General features: G+C 50.1%; 1 protein-coding gene across 1 annotated transcript; it reads right to left on the bottom strand.

The window, feature by feature from the left end:
* Positions 1 to 3459: 3459 nt before the first annotated feature.
* LOC120647874 (protein ALP1-like) lies at positions 3460 to 15855 on the bottom strand. The gene is made up of 3 exons (XM_039924692.1): positions 15665 to 15855; positions 4658 to 4900; positions 3460 to 4516 (listed from the first exon to the last, which is right to left on the bottom strand). Exons 1-3 carry the CDS (start codon positions 15853 to 15855, stop codon positions 3460 to 3462), a joined length of 1491 nt encoding a protein of 496 aa, XP_039780626.1.
* Between the last annotated feature and the right edge of the window lie 2576 nt (positions 15856 to 18431).

The raw sequence follows: 18431 nt of genomic DNA, 5'->3' as shown, positions 1-18431 counted from the left end.
AATGGTGGGGTCCGTTTCACACCCCGGGTAGAGTTTTAAAAAGATAAGCCAACACGCTTGTAGCGCAATGGTGGGTACTCCCGTCGTGGAGGCCACCCGCCCGGGTTCGATCTCAGTCTGGGACGAATAATCGGGTGTGGCACAGTCGCTCTCCACGGGTTTTGCTCGTGGGTAAAAAAAAAATCCTCTCACTGTGCTCGCCATAAGGCATGGCCCTCTCGGGTATGGATCAAGGCTCGGGGATTTTTCCGCGGCCGGGAGAAGTCGAGTCGCTTACTTTTAATAAAAAACAGGGGAGTCTCTGGCCGCGTTTTTTTGTTTAAAAAGATAAATGAGCATTTGGTAAAAGCGAACAGGTCCAAAAGGTCACCTCGTGACTGTTGTCTCACGCTACTTGTGTCTGCGAGGTGTGAGCTTCCTCTTTTAGCCTGCAGGCAGAGATGTGCCGTTGCAGATGACCTCTAGCGGTCAGAGAACCTGGACTCATTCTCCCTCGCATCGTGTCTTTGCGTTTGTCGTTTCTCAGTCCTCTGTATTTGTTAATAATGTAATCGGGCCTAGGCTAGACCATTTGGAGGGTACTCGTGCTATCACGCGGGTCTTAGCCTGTTTTCAACGGTTCCCTCCATCCCTTCCCCTACCGTCCTTTAGGGGCGTACCGTAGAAACTTAGGGCTCCAACGGTGCACTCCAAAAGCAACGCTATAGTGGGGGATGGTGCGAGCGCACTCCAAATGAAGAGGCCGGCCAGAGCGCCCCCATTGGATGAGCATTTACTCGCGTCGCCAACTGCCGTTGCTGCGCGCACGAGGGTGGAAGCGGGGCGGCGCAGCGGGAGCGTGGTGGAATAAGAGGCCAGTACGCTAGCGCCCCAGTGCCGGCGCACAAGAAGGTACCTCTACTACATCTCAGTCTGATTCCATGTTGAAGCTAAGGATTCGTACATTATTTAGTCAGATCCATTAGCGCATTAGCTTTGGGCAGTGGAATATGGAGCATGTTAAAGATTTCCTTGGTAGATCTAGGATTTCTGGGCATTCGGGCAATGGGGAGGGGATACATGTGCCTAGCTTGCAAACTGTAGTTGCAACGAGCAAGAACCCTTGCTCTAGGGTTCACATAAAAAAAACTCAAATATTTTCATGCCCCAGAACCTCACACATGTGCATGTGTCTTGATGTATGTTGCCTGATTTAAGCTAGTGTTGACGAACTCTTTCTGTTGGTACTCTGGAAATGTGTTATATATGTAATATACATTATCATGTCATATTCATGATTAAGGATATTTGTATGAGCTATGGGGAGGGGATACATGTGCCTAGCTTGCAAGCTGTAGTTGCAACGAGCAAGAACCCTTGCTCTGGGGTTCACATAAACTCAAATATTTCCATGCTCCAGAACCTCACACATGTGCATGTGTCTTGATGTATGCTGCCTGCTTTAAAAGCTAGCTTTGAGGAACTCTTTATGTTGGTACTCAGAAAATGTGTTATATATGTATTATACATTATCATGTCATGTTAATGATTAAGGATATTTGTATGCGCAGACTATTGCCTAAATATAATTGTGTGTGTTTCATGCCATCTGTGTTTGAACCACAATTCCCATTGGTTTTTATATGTTCTCTTTTACAATCAGTAGCATAGTGTCACTGAAAAATTGAAATCAGGCAGGTTGGTTGTCATTCACAAAAGCTATGTACAGTTAGCTTTGAGTTTTCATTCAATTGTATTTTAACTTTGATGACAATGACCTGTGCAGAAAGATGCAGCACGTCATCAACAATACTTACCAAGGTTGCGACACAGATGAAGAGCGGCTCCATCTTGATGCAACGGTCAATTCAGCATCCCAGCCATGGATGCTCCGCAACCAGCACTATGGCATGCATCCACAAACCCCTCCATATTACCGCTCTCCTCACAATGTGGGAATGCCTCCTCCTCATGAAGAACCAATGCATCATTCCATGCAACAGCCAATGCATCATCCCATACAACAGATGCAAGGAGGGGCTTCTGCCTCCAATGCAGCAGGGGCTAGCAGGGTAAAGCAGCCAAATTTCACCCCAGAAGAAGATATCCTTCTAACCAAGTGGTGGGTTTCCATTTGCACTAACCCGGTAGTAAACACCAGCCAGCGAAGGGAAGATATGTGGTCTAGAATTTGCAGCGGCTACAACTCACAATGCAGCCCATACCCGAAAAGGTCAAAGAAGTCGATTACTAAGCGTTGGGAAGGCATAAAAGCAGAGTGCACTATATTTTCTCACCGTTATGCTGAAATTGTCAGGATTAATCCAAGCGGAATGTCAGATGCGGACAAGGTATGCCTCATTCATTTTTCAGTGTATGCATGATTTGTTACATGTTTATCAATTGTATTACATATCTATCATTTACTTGCAGACCACTGAGGCACTTGCGAGGTATGCTGGTGCCCAAAAGAAGCCTTTCAATTACATGCATTGCTGGAAATACCTCAAAGATGAGCCAAAGTGGCACGAGGAGGTAGAGAAGCCGACTACATCTAATGAGGATGAAGATTGCATGGAGACTGTTGACGGAGCCTCAAACCAAGTGGACACAACCGATGATACCTCGACCTCATCTTCTGGCAACGGCAAGCGCCCACTAGGGAGTGACTCAAGTAAAGCTTCTAGGAAGAAGACTGCAGAGTCATTCGCTTCAAAGATGCATGAACTTTGGAGTGATAGGCACTCATACATGAAGGAGACTCAGAATGAGAAGAATGTGCTCCTTGCCCACATAGTTGCAATCGAGAAGGAGAAGCTGGACCGTCAAGTGGAGCTTGAGAAGGAGAAGATGGAGCATAATATGAGGCTTGAGGAATGTCGTTTGGCCATAGAGGACAGGCGGTTGGCCCAGGAAGAAAAGGAGAGGGAGGCTAGGATTGTGGCTAATGAAGAGCGGTTTTTGAGCATTGATCTAGATATGTGCATTCCGCGTCTCCGCCCGTTCTACAAGGCTCAGCAGGACAAAATTCTTGCCAAGTACACGAACCCAAGTTCAGACTGAGACAACAAGAATCTGTAGTGTGTGACCACTTGTATTTGTGTGTGAGAACTATTTCTATTAGCGTGTGCGAACCATTTATATTTGTGTGTGAGAACTATTTCTATTAGCGTGTGCGAACCATTTATATTTGTGTGTGAGAACCATTTGTATTAGCGTGTGAGAACCATATGTATTAGTATTCGAGAACCATTTATACTTGTGTATTCAGTTCACTTTCACTTTCAGTATTCGAGAACCATTTATATGTATGAAATAGAGGGGGGATATTCTGGAATGAGTACACTCAGATTCAAGCACAAATTAATAGTAGGTCATACTGCTAGATTCAAGCACAAATTTCACAAAGCTGCTAGATTAAAATACAATGTCCACAAAGCTGCTAGATTCAAGCACAATTTCCACAAAGCTGCTAGAGCCTCACATTGTAGCTCCATTAGACCTCAACCTAGCACCAAGACGAGTCCATTGATGCTCTATCAGGTCTACCTGCAGCTGACCATGAACTTCACGGTTCCGGAGCTTGTGATGCGCTCTCACAAAAGCATCTCGCTGTGCAAGGATGCCTGTCCGAAGATCTGCAAGGTCCCCAAGGCTGTCGAAGTTGGTGTTCATGGCGCCGTCGCCCTCGTCTTCGACTACCATGTTATGCATGATAATGCAAGCTTTCATTATTTCACCAATTGCTCGCTTGTCCCAACCATAAGCTGGCCCTCGAACCAATGCCCATCTTGCTTGCAGGACACCAAAAGCTCTCTCGATGTCCTTTCGGGCTGATTCTTGCTGAGCTGCGAAATGATGTGTCTTCCTCTCCATAGGCTGACGCACACTCTTGACAAAGGCAATCCAGTCGGGGTATATACCATCAGCCAAGTAATAACCCGTGTCGTACGCCCTTCCATTCACGTTGAAGTTTACAGGGGCTGTCTGACCCTCCATGTATCGGGAGAAGAGCGGCGAGCGGTGAACCACGTTGATGTCATTGCAGCTACCGGGCATGCCAAAGTACGCATGCCAAAACCAAAGCTTGTGATCAGCGACAGCCTCAAGGATCATGGACGGCTTCTTGTATATTCCAGTGAACTGACCCTTCCACGCTGTTGGGCAGTTACGCCACTCCCAATGCATACAATCAATACTTCCTAGCATGCCAGGAAATCCCCGACTCTCCCCTTCAGCAAGTAGCCGAGCTATATCCTGCTGATTTGGTGCACGGAGATAGGTTGCACCAAAGGCTTTGATAATAGCTCTACAGAAATGCCGCATTGCCTTTAGAGCAGTGGAGTCACCAATTTGGATATACTCGTCCACAGCATCAGCTGGGAGTCCATATGCTAGGATCCGAATGGAGGCAACACACTTCTGTAAACTGCTCAATCCCATGAGCCCAGTGCAGTCATGTCGCTGAACGAACTCCTTGTCCACAAGCTTGACTGCATCTACTATCCTATTGAACACATGCCTTGCCATACGAAACCTGCAGTTATAGGAGTAGCACGTATTAGAAAATGGTGAAGTGTCTACTTTCACAGGTCCATTGATCATAAATTGGAACAAAAAATCAATATGCAAAGTCTTGCGCAAACCGTACCGGCGACGAAATTTTTTGGGGTCATACACTGGGTTCGGCGCAAAGTAGTGTGCCCATATCCTGTCATGGCCCTCTTTGAAGTTACGACAAACAACATCGCGTGGCAGCTGGGGAGCTCTGGGGATCATGTGCTGCTGCTCCTCCATGACGAACATCACGGACATCACTTCCTCCATTTCATCGAGCTCCATATCCATCTCTTCATCAGAGTCGTACGCGACATCTAGGTATTTCAGCAGCAAGTTTTTGTCCTCCATGACTTGTGCAGACCTTCAGAAGTGCAACAAATAACAGACCACAAAGTTGCAAAAAGATTACATGTCACAAACTTGAATAACAGTAAAGAATTATTACCACTAAACAAGAAACTATAATAAATATATTCCTCGGCAGCAATGACAGGAGTAATTAACATGTAAATGCACCGGTTCCTACATTATTTGCACTGAACCTACCGTAATGACATGACTAATTAATAGCTCTGCATTGCTCAGGAGCGTGAGTTTCTCTAGCTCAGGATTGTGGATCGGATGCCAAATTGTCTAATTTATGAACTATGACGTCTTAGAATTTTTTAAGAAAGCATTAGTTCATACACTCTAATGGATTTCTGTGACATCCCGAAAATCCGTTAAAATTAAATCACGCGCTAAATTATTTATTTGCAAAAGTTTTCGTCGTAGAGCTCAAAACCTCCTAAAACCTGAACCCTAACTCCCAAAATCTTTCCCCTGTCCCGACACCCGAATCCAGTCTCCATTCCGTCCCTCTGTTTCCCTCGATCCGCGCACGCCACTTCCCCCCAAATCCGCGGCACGCGGACGCGACAGCCGTGCGTGCCCGACCGGCGTCGTGGTCACCGCCGAAAGGCTCGCCGCGAGTCTCTCTTTTTCTCCCTCTCCCTCCTTTTCTTTTTCTTTTTCCTTTTTCCATTTTCTTTTTCTCTTTTCTTCTTTTCTTTTCTTTCCTCCTCTCTCCTTTCTCTCTCTCTCTCCTTTCCCTAGCGCCGCTCAGCCCGGCCGCTCCCCGCTCCCGGCCTGCCCCCTCCCGCGCGAGTCTCCCCTCCCTCTGGCCCGGGCACCCCGTCGCCCCCGAGCCGCTCCGCAGCCCGCTCGGCGCGCACGCCCCAGCCCGACCTCGCCTTCCCGCGCACTGCACAGCAGCCGCTCGCCGCACCGCCCGCCGCGACACGCTGCTCCTGGCCCGCGCGTCGCACCACTCGCGTGCACGCGGCCACGCCGCCCCGGTCCCGCTCGCCCCTGCGCCCCACGTGCACCACCGCGCCGCTCGCCGCTGCCCCCTCCACTCCACCACGCCGGCCCAGCCCCTCGCACGACGCGCGCGCGCCCGTTCCCGGCTGCCTCCACGCGACCCACGCGGCCGCGCTGCCCGCTGAGCCGCTCGACGACGCATCACGTCGCCTGGCCGCCTCACTACACCGCCCGCTCAGCCGCACGCACGTCGCACGCGGCACGACGTCGTCTGCGTCGCGCCAACGCTCGGGCCCGCTGCCAAGCACGCCGAGCCACGCCCGCGCACAGCCGCTCGCCCTATGCTGCGGCCTCGCCGCTCGCACCGCTCTGCGACACGCGAGACCGGCCGAGCACCATTAATGGCCGCCCGCGGAGCTCGCTAGCCGGCCACCTACCCCCGCACTGCTCCACCGCCTTACTCGGGCTATAAAGAGGCCCTCCGCGTTGCCCTTCGCCACCACGAGCAACCACCGCCACCCTAGCTCCTCCTCTGCTCCCCTAGCGCCGCCGCCAGAGCCGCCTAGTGCCGGCGCCGCCGGCCCTCGTAGCCCTGCCGCCTCGCTCCATCCCAGCCTGAGCTAGGTAGGGGAATCGATTCGCCTCCCCCTTCTCTCCCTTTTCCCCCTACTCCGGGCCGTCGCCAGGCCGCGGGCCCCGCGAGCTCCGACGAGCGTCGCCCCCTCCCCTGTTTCTCAGCGCGAGGGGAGGAAGGAGACAGGGCAAATATGCCCATACCCCCCTGTCCTTTGACGTATTTATTTAAAAATCCCTCCACCCTTTAGCCCTTTTGCTAATTAAGCCCTACCCTTTACAATATTTACAAAGAAAACCCCCACCATATAAACTTAATTATAAATAAACCCCTACACCTTTTCAGTATGTCCCGGATATCTCTAGAAATTACAATCAGGCCATTCCATGCCCAGAAATAATTGCAAATAGGCCCCTGGAGCCTTATTTAACCCTAAACCTTCCTGTAACCTATCATTTCATGCGCCAAACGACCTCGGACCTACCTAAAACTTTTCCAGGCCTCTCATGACATAGTTTTGCCCATGCCACTAGGAAACCACCCTAAAATATTACTCCGAACTCCATATCTTAACTATTTCCGATTCGAGCTCAACGATAAAACTTTTATTTTAGTTTCTTGATTGTGTGCGTGTTTGTATGCGTCGTAGATCACGGTGTGAACGAGGGAGAACCCGTCGACGAGCAGTACTGTGAACAGGCGAACGAGGACCAGTTCCGCGACCCCGAACCCGAAGGACAGTGCTTCGATCAGGACCTCCCGGAAGGATTTGAAGACGGCAAGTTCAATCCCATCCTTTGATGCATGCTTTTGTCCCAGTTTTTATAAACACAACCTATTGACCTGTTTTACAAAAATTGCATATGTTTTGCTCGCTGAAAACACGGTTGGATAGCCATCCCTTGATTTGTTATAACCATTCCTTGACCACCTAGATTAATGTCTGAATGTGTTTTGTTTGGACATTAATCGCTGCTAGAACGCTTAGGATCTCATACTCAATACAACTTGTTTTATAAAGAAAATGCGTGTGTGTGGGAAGGGATAGAAGTGGAATTCTCGAAAAGATAAGTCTAGACGGGATGGATGGCATTTCTGTGTGATTTGCCGTTTGGTGTGCTTGTGCCTGTGTGGCAGAGCAAGGAAGGGAGATATCCATCTTGTCACCCCTAAGGACCGAGTTGGTGTGTCATCTCACCTAACTCCACTATCATGCAAACCACTCGACCGTTGTATGGGCAACGGCTTAGCATAAACCCCACTAGTTAGTCTGATAGCCATCAGGAGAGCTAAGAGCAACGAGTGATCAAGGAGAAGGGATTAGCTCTGTGTGACTTATGCCCCGGTTGGAACCTCTGTGATAGGTCGATAACCCCTTGGTGCATCCCGTGATGGCTAGTCAGGTCTAGCTAAGGTGGGTAATGGCTTTGTTGGGATCTGCACCGACACTAAGCTGATCGAGTTGCGGTACCCCGCTTGTGGGTAAAGTTGCACACCTCTGCAGAGTTAAAACCTATTCGAATAGCCGTGCCCACGGTACTGGGTGAGTTACGGTGTGGTCACATAACTAGTGTTTATTGTGGGATGGGTTGGCGTGAGTTGTTTTGGAAATGTGTCCGACAGTTGTGTCGTGTACTACGGCGGATGAGTAGTCCGGTAGCAGTCTAAAACTTGGATCCTGTGTGGATCAACCCTTCGCGTTACTCGGAACAAGGAAACTGGTTTTGGAAATGTTCTCTTTCAAAATGAACCTTTGCATAAAATATTGCTTTCCGCAAAAGTAAACCTTAACCTTATCCTTGAATTACCCTGTGCATTATACTCTGTTTATTTCCCCTCCGTGGGTGTGGTTGGACTTGCTGAGTACGTTTGTACTCACCCATTCTTGATTTTTACAGAGGAAGACCCAGACTTCGTTCCTGAAGATGTCGAGTAGGGTACCGTCCTGCACCCAGCCTTGCCTGTGGATTAGGGTCACCCGCAGGAGATACCGCATGGCGCAATACTCTGATGACCCTCTTTTTATTATTAATATCGTTGTGTGGGTGTGGGTTGTAATCCTCGCGATAGTGGCGTTTCTCTGCTCACTACCGCGTAGAGTTGTACGGTAATGAACCATCTGATGTAATAAATGTGTCATCAGCCTCCTGGGACTGATGTTTGTATCACATTTAAGTCTTCTCTTATGAGGGGATGCTTCAGGTGGTATCAGAGTTGTAGGTTGGCCGTAGGACATGACCCTAGGAGCGAAACCCCTTTTCAGGCGCTTTCACATTAGGACTTTTTCTCCTTAATCCTTCTTTTCACACAAACACTCACCACTGGTTCTTGCTCTGTTCTAGATGGCTGACAATGGATGGATTGGCAGAATCTGTCACGCAGAGCCCGGCCTTCCTAAGTTTTTGATACTCAGCTTGGAACGCATCGGAGTTGTGGACCCACCAGAGTTTGTCTACCGGGAGTACGACTCCAAGGGCACTCTTCGGTGCGACCTGATGATCTTCGTGGGAAAGAGCATCCGCTACCCAGATGTGGACCCTTGGTTCATCTCCACCACTGGTTTTCGCTTTCCGGATACCTATCGAAAAGCCGCTCGCAAAGCCCTGCGACGTCTACGCGTGATCTACAGGCATCACCTTCAGCGGACCCCTATGGGATTTTTCCCGCCGACTGAAGGAAGAGGACGCACATGGATTGCCCGGATGAGAGGACTTGGAAGAGAAGAAGAAGACCTAGAAGATACGGTCTCCCACCTATCCATCTATCTCACCGGCCTGGATGAGCTCTACCGCGAACAAGCGGCACAACTGAAGCAACAAGTCCACAGAGCAGAAAAGGCAACCCAAGAGCTGGATGAACAACGGACAAGAGCCGCACGCGCCGAGTATTCCCTAGCCACTCTCCAAGCCCAAATGCAAGAGTGTGAGGCGGAACTGGAATAACAACAGGCAAGAGCCACACACGTCGAGAATTCCTTAGCCGCTCTCCAAGCCCGAATACAAGAGTACGAGGCTCGCAGAGGAATAGGTGGGTGGATAGAGGAGGAAGAAGAAGAACCCGAAGAAGCCCAATGGGATTTAGGCACTCAGACTGAAGAAGAAGAACCCGAAGAAACCCATTGGGATAAATGTACTCAGACCGAAGATGACGTGATGGATCAGTATCTTCCACTGAAGAAGCGCCCTCTTAGGATCGAGGAAGAATCCCCATTATAGAAGTAGCACCCCAAGCTAGAACCTTTGCCCTAATAATCGTGTATCCATGAAGTCTGTATCCCACCATGTTGCAATAATAAATATCATCTACTCCCTTTGTGTACCCCAAATAATTGTGCAAGTTTATTCACCCTATCTTTGTTTTCAGATGGCTGAGGAAGGATGGACCCAGGGCAATTGCCAAGCTGCACCTGGCTTCCCCCACCCTGTTGATCAACGCCCTGGAAAGCCTTGGCGTTATGGAACGCCCAAGGTACTACAGCAGAGAGTACGAGCACCATGGTACCCTCCACTGCAGGGTGATCCTGGTCATCGCCAGGAGTGATCGCTACCCCGACATCCAGCCGTAGCGAGTGACCGCTACGGGGTTTTGGCACCAAGACACCTATCCCTTGGCCATCAGAAAGGCGCTCCGTTACCTGTGCCGGATTTTCGAAGAACACCTAGCCCCCACGCCAATGAGGTTCTTTCCGCCGGCCATCAGAACCCCAGTTTGGGAAGCACGCATGAGAAGTCTGGAACGGCGCCGCCATGAAGAGGACCCTCTATACCAAGTGGCTACCTACCTAGCCGCCTTGGATCAGCTCTTTGACGAGCAAGCCAACATTCTGAGGGAGCAGACCCATCGAGCCGAGCAAGCAGAGCTCGCGGTGAGACTGCAACAGGTATGAGCAGCCCAAGCCGAGGCAAGAGCCGCAGCCACGGTCAGCAGTGAAGCAGTTGCTCAGGAGAGCCTCAGGCAAGTCCGAGACCGGCGTATGCAAGAATAGACCAGAAGTGGAACCCCAGTCCCGGCAATTGGGGAAAAACAAGTTCTACTCGGGACACCCATCATAGGATGGGGGCCACTTGTGATAACCCCACAAGCCCCACCCGAGAACCCTGAAGGGCCTACTGCCGCCGTCGAAAGAGAAGCTGTTGCGCAACCCCTGGAAAACGGAAATATAGAAGAGGGCGAGTTGTCTGTTCCCCTGGAAGCACGTTCCGCCCAGAAGAAGGCTCGCCCCGCGAGTAGGATGTCTGACGACGACCTAGTGTTGTACCCTTCCAAGCCCATGGCTTAAGTTGTACCCTTAAGTATGAACCTGTACCCGGACGTGTAGTACGTGTTTTAGTCTTGCCCCGTGTTGTACCCTCCCTTGCAGTAATAAAGTTGTGTGTGCTTGTTGTTTGCCATGTTTGTGTGCTTCTTAGTTGTGTGCTTCGGCAGAAGATAAATTCTGTCTTTTCAAAATTTCGAATTAAATAACTTAAACATCACTTAATCCCAATCTCACAAAAACTCTACCCAATTTACAGATGGCCTCCCGAAGCGTTACGAGGGCCTCCCGCATTCGGAACCCTGCAGTCGCTGGCACGGAAGTGCAGCCTAATGGACAGAACCCTCCCCAGGATGAACAGGAAGTGAGTCAGAACCGAGGAGAGAATCAAGGAGAAGTGCCACTGCCAACACCTCCACCCCTCGGAGATCTGGCCCACATAATTCACAACCAGACCCTCATCTTGGAAACACTGGCCAATGCTCTCGTAAACAAGCGGCCCCGAGAGCAAACCATGAATGACAAGCTGACGGCTTCTCTGAGGACCAAGCCGCCCACTTTTGCCGGATCCAGCAACCCCTTGGATGCAGACGATTGGCTGCGTGTGATTCAGAGGAAGCTCGAGCCGTTTGAATGCCAGGATCGAGACAAAGTTCTTCTGGCAGCACACCAACTCATCGGGACTGCCTTAGCCTGGTGGGAGAATTACTGTGCCACCGCCGAAGATGCCTCCACCATCACATGGAAGGAATTTGTGAAGGGATTCCGCCGATATCATATCCCCTTGGCCACCATGATGCGCAAGGCGGATGAGTTCCGCGCTCTGCAGCAGGGAAGCATGTCGGTGGAAGAGTACACCCATCAGTTCATGGAGTTGGCCCGATATGCCCCAGAAGAGGTGAATGACGATGAGAAGAAGCAGGATATGTTCAAAAAAGGATTAAACCCAGAACTCCGGACCTTGCTTACTCCATAGATCTACCTGGATTTCAACACCCTGATGAACAAGGCTATTCTTACAGAGAGGGCCAAAATTGATGTGAGGAAAGATAACAAGCGCAAGTTTCTGGAAAGCAAGTCCCGCCAGCAGGATCACTTCCAGAAATCAAGAAGCTTCAACTATACTGCACCAAGGTATCAGGCTCCAATGCAGTATAGGACTCAATCTCAAGTGACAGGCCCATAAGCCTCTAACACGCAGTTCCGGAGCCAGAACACCATGAAGGCCCCGCAGAGCAATGCAAGCCAGGTCACCACCAACAACAGCAATGCTAGGGTCTGTTTCAACTGCCGAGAGACAGGGCATTTCATTGCCAACTGCCCATATGCCAAGAACAAGCTGGCTACATCAGCATTCTCCAATACAGTGAATGGACCAAGGCCAGTTCTGTCAGGTGCCAACCGAGTGCCCATCCGCAACAACAGCAATGCCAACAACAACAGTCAGCAGATGAGGCAGCCCCAGCAGTCATTTGGACGAGCCCGCGTCAACCATATCAACGCACAGGAGGCTCAAGGAGCTCAGGGCGTAGTGCTCGGTGAGTACCTAGTCAGCTCAGCTCTTGCAACAGTGTTATTTGATTCTGGAGCATCACACTTATTCATATCCTCGAGTTTTGTGGAAAAGCACAAAATACCTACAGTACTACTAAAAACACCCCTAATAACCCAGACGCCTGGAGGTGACATCAAGTGTCAACTAGGTTGTCTACGGGTAAGGATCAATTTAAGTGGGGTAGAATTTTTAGCAGACTTAGTAGTACTAAAGTCCTAGGGAATAGAGGTGATCCTTGGAATGGACTGGTTAAGCCGACACAATGGCCTCATAGGTTGTACGGACAATGTGGTGCACCTGACAAACCCGGAAGGAGTACGAGTAACCTGCCATACCCGGGTAAGTGGATCAGACCCGATGGTGTTTAGCATGGAAGCCAAGTCCTTAGAAGGAGTCCCAGTGGTAAATAAGTACCCAGATGTTTTCCCGGAAGAACTCCCTGGGATGCCACCAGATAGGGATATAGAGTTTGTCATCGACCTTGTCCCTGGAACCGCCCCTATAGCCAAAAGACCCTATAAGATGGCAGCCTCCGAATTAGCAGAATTAAAGAAGCAGCTAGAAGAATTACAACGAATTGGCTTCATCAGATCAAACTCGTCGCCTTGGGGAGCCCCAGTCCGGTTTGTCAAGAAGAAAGATGGGAGTATGAGGTTGTGTGTAGATTATCGGGCGCTGAACGAAGTAACCATCAAGAATAAGTATCCCCTCCCCAGGATCGATGACCTTTTTGATCAGTTAAAAGGGGCCAAGTACTTCTCCAAGATCGATCTGAGGTCAGGATATTTTCAGCTCAAGATTAGAGAGAGCGACATCCCGAAGACAGCCTTTGTCACCCGATACGGGTAATTTGAGTTCACTGTAATGTCCTTTGGACTCACAAATGCCCTTGCTTATTTCATGAACCTCATGAACAAGATATTTATGGATGAGTTAGATAAGTTTGTCGTAGTCTTCATTGACGACATACTTATTTACTCGAAGAGTGTTCCGGAGCACGAGCAATATCTGAGAGTGGTTCTGGAAAAATTAAGAGTACACAGGCTATATGCTAAATTCAGCAAATGTGAATTATGGCTGGAGAAAGTAGCTTTCCTTGGTCATATTCTGACCACAGAAGGAGTAGTAGTGGACCCCGAGAAGATCGAAACAGTTTCCAACTGGCAGCAACCGACCAACGTCAGTGAGATCAGAAGTTTTCTCGGATTAGCTGGGTATTATTGGAAATTCATTGAAGGATTTTCCAAGATAGCCCAGCCCATGACAGAGCTGCTCAAGAAGGAAAAGAAATTCACCTGGACAGAGTCATGTGAGAGGAGTTTTCAAGAATTGAAGAATAGGTTGACGACCGCTCCAGTGCTGACCCTACCGTACATTCATCGGGATTTTGTCATCTATTGTGATGCATCCCGACAAGGACTGGGTTGTGTACTCATGCAAGACGAGAAAGTCGTTGCATATGCTTCCCGCCAGCTCCGGCCTCATGAGCAGAATTATCCAACCCATGATCTGGAACTTGCAGCCGTAGTGCATGCACTTAAAATTTGGAGGCATTATTTTATTGGAAATAAGTGCGAGATTTATACAGACCATAAGAGCATGAAGTATATCTTTACCCAGCCAGATTTGAACTTAAGGCAAAGAAGATGGCTGGAATTGATTAAAGAATATAATTTGGAAATCCATTACCACCCTGGCAAGGCTAACGTGGTAGCTGATGCCCTAAGCCGGAAATCCTATGGACCCAAGGATGATCATCTGCAAGAGAAAATAGCACGATTGAATGTGCACATTGTTCCTCGAGGTTCCAGCCAAGTGCTGAATGTCCAATCCACACTAGAGGACAGAATCAGAAAGGCACAGAGTTCGGACAAGGGGCTGATGGAACTCTGGAGGCAGACTGGAGAAAATAAGGCACCAGATTTTAGGGTGGATAATAGGGGAACCTTATGGTATAAAGATAGAATTTGTGTGCCCTAGAAAGGAGACTTCAGGCAAATAATCATGGATGAAGCTCACAACTCGGCATACTCCATTCACCCAGGATCCACCAAAATGTATATGGACTTAAAACAAAAATATTGGTGGAACAGGATGAAGGCGGACATTGCACGGTTTGTAGCCCGTTGTGATACTTGTCAAAGGATCAAGGCCGAACATCAGAAGCCAGCAGGGCTGTTGCAACCCCTACCCATCCCGGTTTGGAAGTGGGACGAGATAGGAATGGATTTTGTAGTGGGTTTGCCCAGGACCCAGAAAGGTCACGACTCCATATGGGTAATAGTGGACCGACTCACTAAATCGGCTCACTTCATACCCGTATGAACCAACTACGGTGGGGGGAAAGCTAGCCAAGTTCTATGTGGAAAACACAGTAAAGCTGCATGGTGTGCCCAGCCGAATTGTCTCAGATAGAGGGACCCAGTTCACCTCTAGGTTTTGGAAAAGTCTACATAAAGCCATGGGCACCAAGTTGGATTTCAGCTCCGCTTATCACCCGCAAATGGATGGCCAGACAGAAAGGGTGAATCAGATCATGGAGGATATGTTGAGAGCATGTGTCCTTACCTATGGCAAGTATTGAGAACAGAGTTTACCCTATGCCGAGTTTTCATACAACAACAGCTACCAAGCAAGCTTGGGCATGTCACCGTTCGAAGCTCTTTACGGGAGAAAGTGCAGAACCCCCCTAATGTGGTCAGAAGTTGGAGAACGGGCCCTAGTCGGACCCGCACTTATAAAGGAAGCGGAAGAAAGAGTTGCCGAGATTTGAGAAAATCTGAAGGCAGCCTAGTCAAGGCAAAAGAGCTACGCATATAAGAAAAGACATGAAATAAGCTCCAACCCAGGAGATTTTGTTTATCTCAAGGTGTCACCCATTAGAGGAACCCAAAGATTTCGGGTGCAAGGAAAGTTGGCGCCTCGGTACATTGGACCGTACCGAGTTCTGAAGAAAGTTGGAGCAGTAGCGTACCGTCTAGAGCTAACAGAAGAAATGTCGGACATACACCCAGTGTTTCATGTCTCGCAGTTGAGGAGGTGTTTGAAGGTACCCGAGGCAGAATATGTGCCAATAGAAGCAATAGATCTGCAGCCAGACTTGCGATATCAGGAGATACCGATCAAAATTCTGGACACTGTCACCAGGAGGACAAGAAACTCCGAAGTACGGATTTGCAGAGTTTAGTGGAGCAGACACGGAGTAGAAGAAGCTACATGGGAACGCGAAGACATCCGCGCGTGCCCGACCGGCGTCGTGGTCGCCGCCGAAAGGCTCGCCGCGAGTCTCTCTTTTTCTCCCTCTCCCTCCTTTTCTTTTTCTTTTTCCTTTTTCCATTTTCTTTTTCTCTTTTCTTCTTTTCTTTTCTTTCCTCCTCTCTCCTTTCTCTCTCTCTCCTTTCCCGAGCGCCGCTCAGCCCGGCCGCTCCCCGCTCCCGGCCTGCCCCCTCCCGTGCGAGTCTCCCCTCCCTCTGGCCCGGGCACCCTGCCGCCCCCGAGCCGCTTCGCAGCCCGCTCGGCGCGCACGCCCCAGCACGACCTCGCCTTCCCGCACGCTCGCTGCACCGCCTGCCGCGACACGCTGCTCCTGGCCCGCGCGTCGCGCCACTCGCGCGCATGCGGCCACGCCATCCCGGTCCCGCTCGCCCCTACGCCCCATGTGCACCGCCGCGCCGCTCGCCGCTGCCCCCGCTCGCGCCGCATGAACTGCCGCTGCGCGCGCCACGCCGGCCCTGCCCCTAACACAGACGTGCGCGCGCCCGTTCCCAGGTGCCTCAACGTGACCCATGCGGCCGCACTGCCTGCTGAGCCGCTCGACGACGCGTCATGTCGCCTGGCCGCCTCACCGCGCCGCCCGCTGAGCCGCACGCACGTCGCACGCCGCACGCCGCCGTCTGCGTCGCGCCAACGCTCGGGCCCACTGTCAAGCATGCCTAGCCATGCCCGCGCATAGCAGCTCGCCCTGTGCTGCGGCCTCACCGCTCGCACCGCTCCGCGACACGCGAGACCGGCCGAGCGCCATTAATGGCCGCCCGCGGAGCTCCCTAGCCGGCCACCTACCCCCGCACCGCTCCACCGCCTTACTCGGGCTATAAAGAGGCACTCCGCGTTGCCCTTCGCCACCATGAGCCACCACCGCCGCCCTAGCTCCTCCTCTGCTCCCCTAGCGCCACCGCCTGAGCCGCCTAGCACCGCCGCCGCCGGCCCTCATAGCCCAGACGCCTCGCTCCATCCCAGCCTGAGCTAGGTAGGGGAATCGATTCGCCTCCCCCTTCTCTCCCTTTTCCCCCTACTCCGGGCTGTCGCCTGTTTCTCAGCGCAAGGGGAGGAAGGAGACAGGGCAAAAATGCCCATACCCCCCTGCCCTTTGACGTATTTATTTAAAAATCCCTCCACCCTTTAGCCCTTTTGCTAATTAAGCCCTACCCTTTACAATATTTACAAAGAAAACCCCCACCATATAAACTTAATTATAAATAAACCCCTACATCTTTTCAGTATGTCCCGGATATCTCTAGAAATTACAATCAGCCCCTTCCACGCCCAGAAATAATTGCAAATAGGCCCCCGGACCCTTATTTAACCCCTAAACCTTCCTGTAACCTATCATTTCATGCGCCAAACGACATCGGACCTACCTAAAATTTTACCACGCCTCTCATGACATAGTTTTGCCCATGCCACTAGGAAACCACCCTAAAATATTACTCCGAACTCCATATCTTAACTATTTCCGATTCGAGCTCAACGATAAAACTTTTATTTTTGTTTCTTGATTGTGTGCGTGTTTGTATGCGTCGTAGATCACGGTGTGAATGAGGGAGAACCCGTCGACGAGCAGTACTGTGAATAGGTGAACGAGGACCAGTTCCGCGACCCCGAACCCGAAGGACAGTGCTTCGATCAGGACCTCCCGGAAGGATTTGAAGACGGCAAGTTCAATCTCATCCTTTGATGCACGCTTTTGTCCCAGTTTTTATAAACACAACCTATTGGCCTATTTTACAAAAAATTGCATATGTTTTGCTCGCTGAAAATACGGTTGGATAGCCACCCCTTGATTTGTTATAACCATTCCTTGACCACCTAGATTAATGTCGGAATCTGTTTTGTTTGGACATTAATCGCTGCTAGAACGCTTAGGATCTCATACTCAATACAACTTGTTTTATAAAGAAAATGCGTGTGTGTGGGAAGGGATAAAAGTGGAATTCTCGAAAAGATAAGTCTAGACGGGATGGATGGCATTTCTGTGTGATTTGCCGTTTGGTGTGCTTGTGCCTGTGTGGCAGAGCAAGAAAGGGAGATATCCATCTTGTCACCCCTAAGGACCGAGTTGGTATGTCATCTCACCTAACTCCACTATCGTGCAAACCACTCAACCGTTGTATGGGCAACGGCTTAGCATAAACCCCACTAGTTAGTCTGATAGCCATCAGGAGAGCTAAGAGCAACGGGTGATCAAGGAGAAGGGATTAGCTCTGTGTGACTTATGCCCCGGTTGGAACCTCTGTGATAGGTCGATAACCCCTTGGTGCATCCCGTGATGGCTAGTCAGGTCTAGCTAAGGTGGGTAATGGCTTTGTTGGGATCTGCACCGACACTAAGGTGATCGAGTTGCGGTACCCCGCTTGTGGGTAAAGTTGCACACCTCTGCAGAGTTAAAACCTATTCGAATAGCCGTGACCACGGTACTGGGCGAGTTACGGTGTGGTCACATAACTAGTGTTTATTGTGGGATGGGTTGGCGTGAGTTGTTTTGGAAATGTGTCCGACAGTTGTGTCGTGTAGTACGGCGGATGAGTAGTCCGGTAGCAGTCTAAAACTTGGATCCTGTGTGGATCAACCCTTCGCGTTACTCGGAACAAGGAAACTGGTTTTGGAAATATTCTCTTTCAAAATGAACCTTTGCATAAAATATTGCTTTCCGCAAAAGTAAACCTTAACCTTATCCTTGAATTACCCTGTGCATTATACTCTGTTTATTTCCCCTCCGTGGGTGTGGTTGGACTTGCTGAGTACGTTTGTACTCACCCCATTCTTGATTTTTACAGAGGAAGACCCAGACTTCGTTCCTGAAGACGTTGAGTAGGGTACCGTCCTGCACCCAGCCTTGCCTGTGGATTAGGGTCACCCGCAGGAGATACCGCATGACACAATACTCTGATGACCCTCTTTTTATTATTAATATCGTTGTGTGGGTGTGG

This window comes from Panicum virgatum, chromosome 9K, assembly GCF_016808335.1.
Source record: "Panicum virgatum strain AP13 chromosome 9K, P.virgatum_v5, whole genome shotgun sequence".
NCBI lineage: Eukaryota > Viridiplantae > Streptophyta > Magnoliopsida > Poales > Poaceae > Panicum > Panicum virgatum.
Note: the sequence above shows the minus strand (reverse complement) of the source record. Positions and strands in the feature narration are given on the sequence as shown.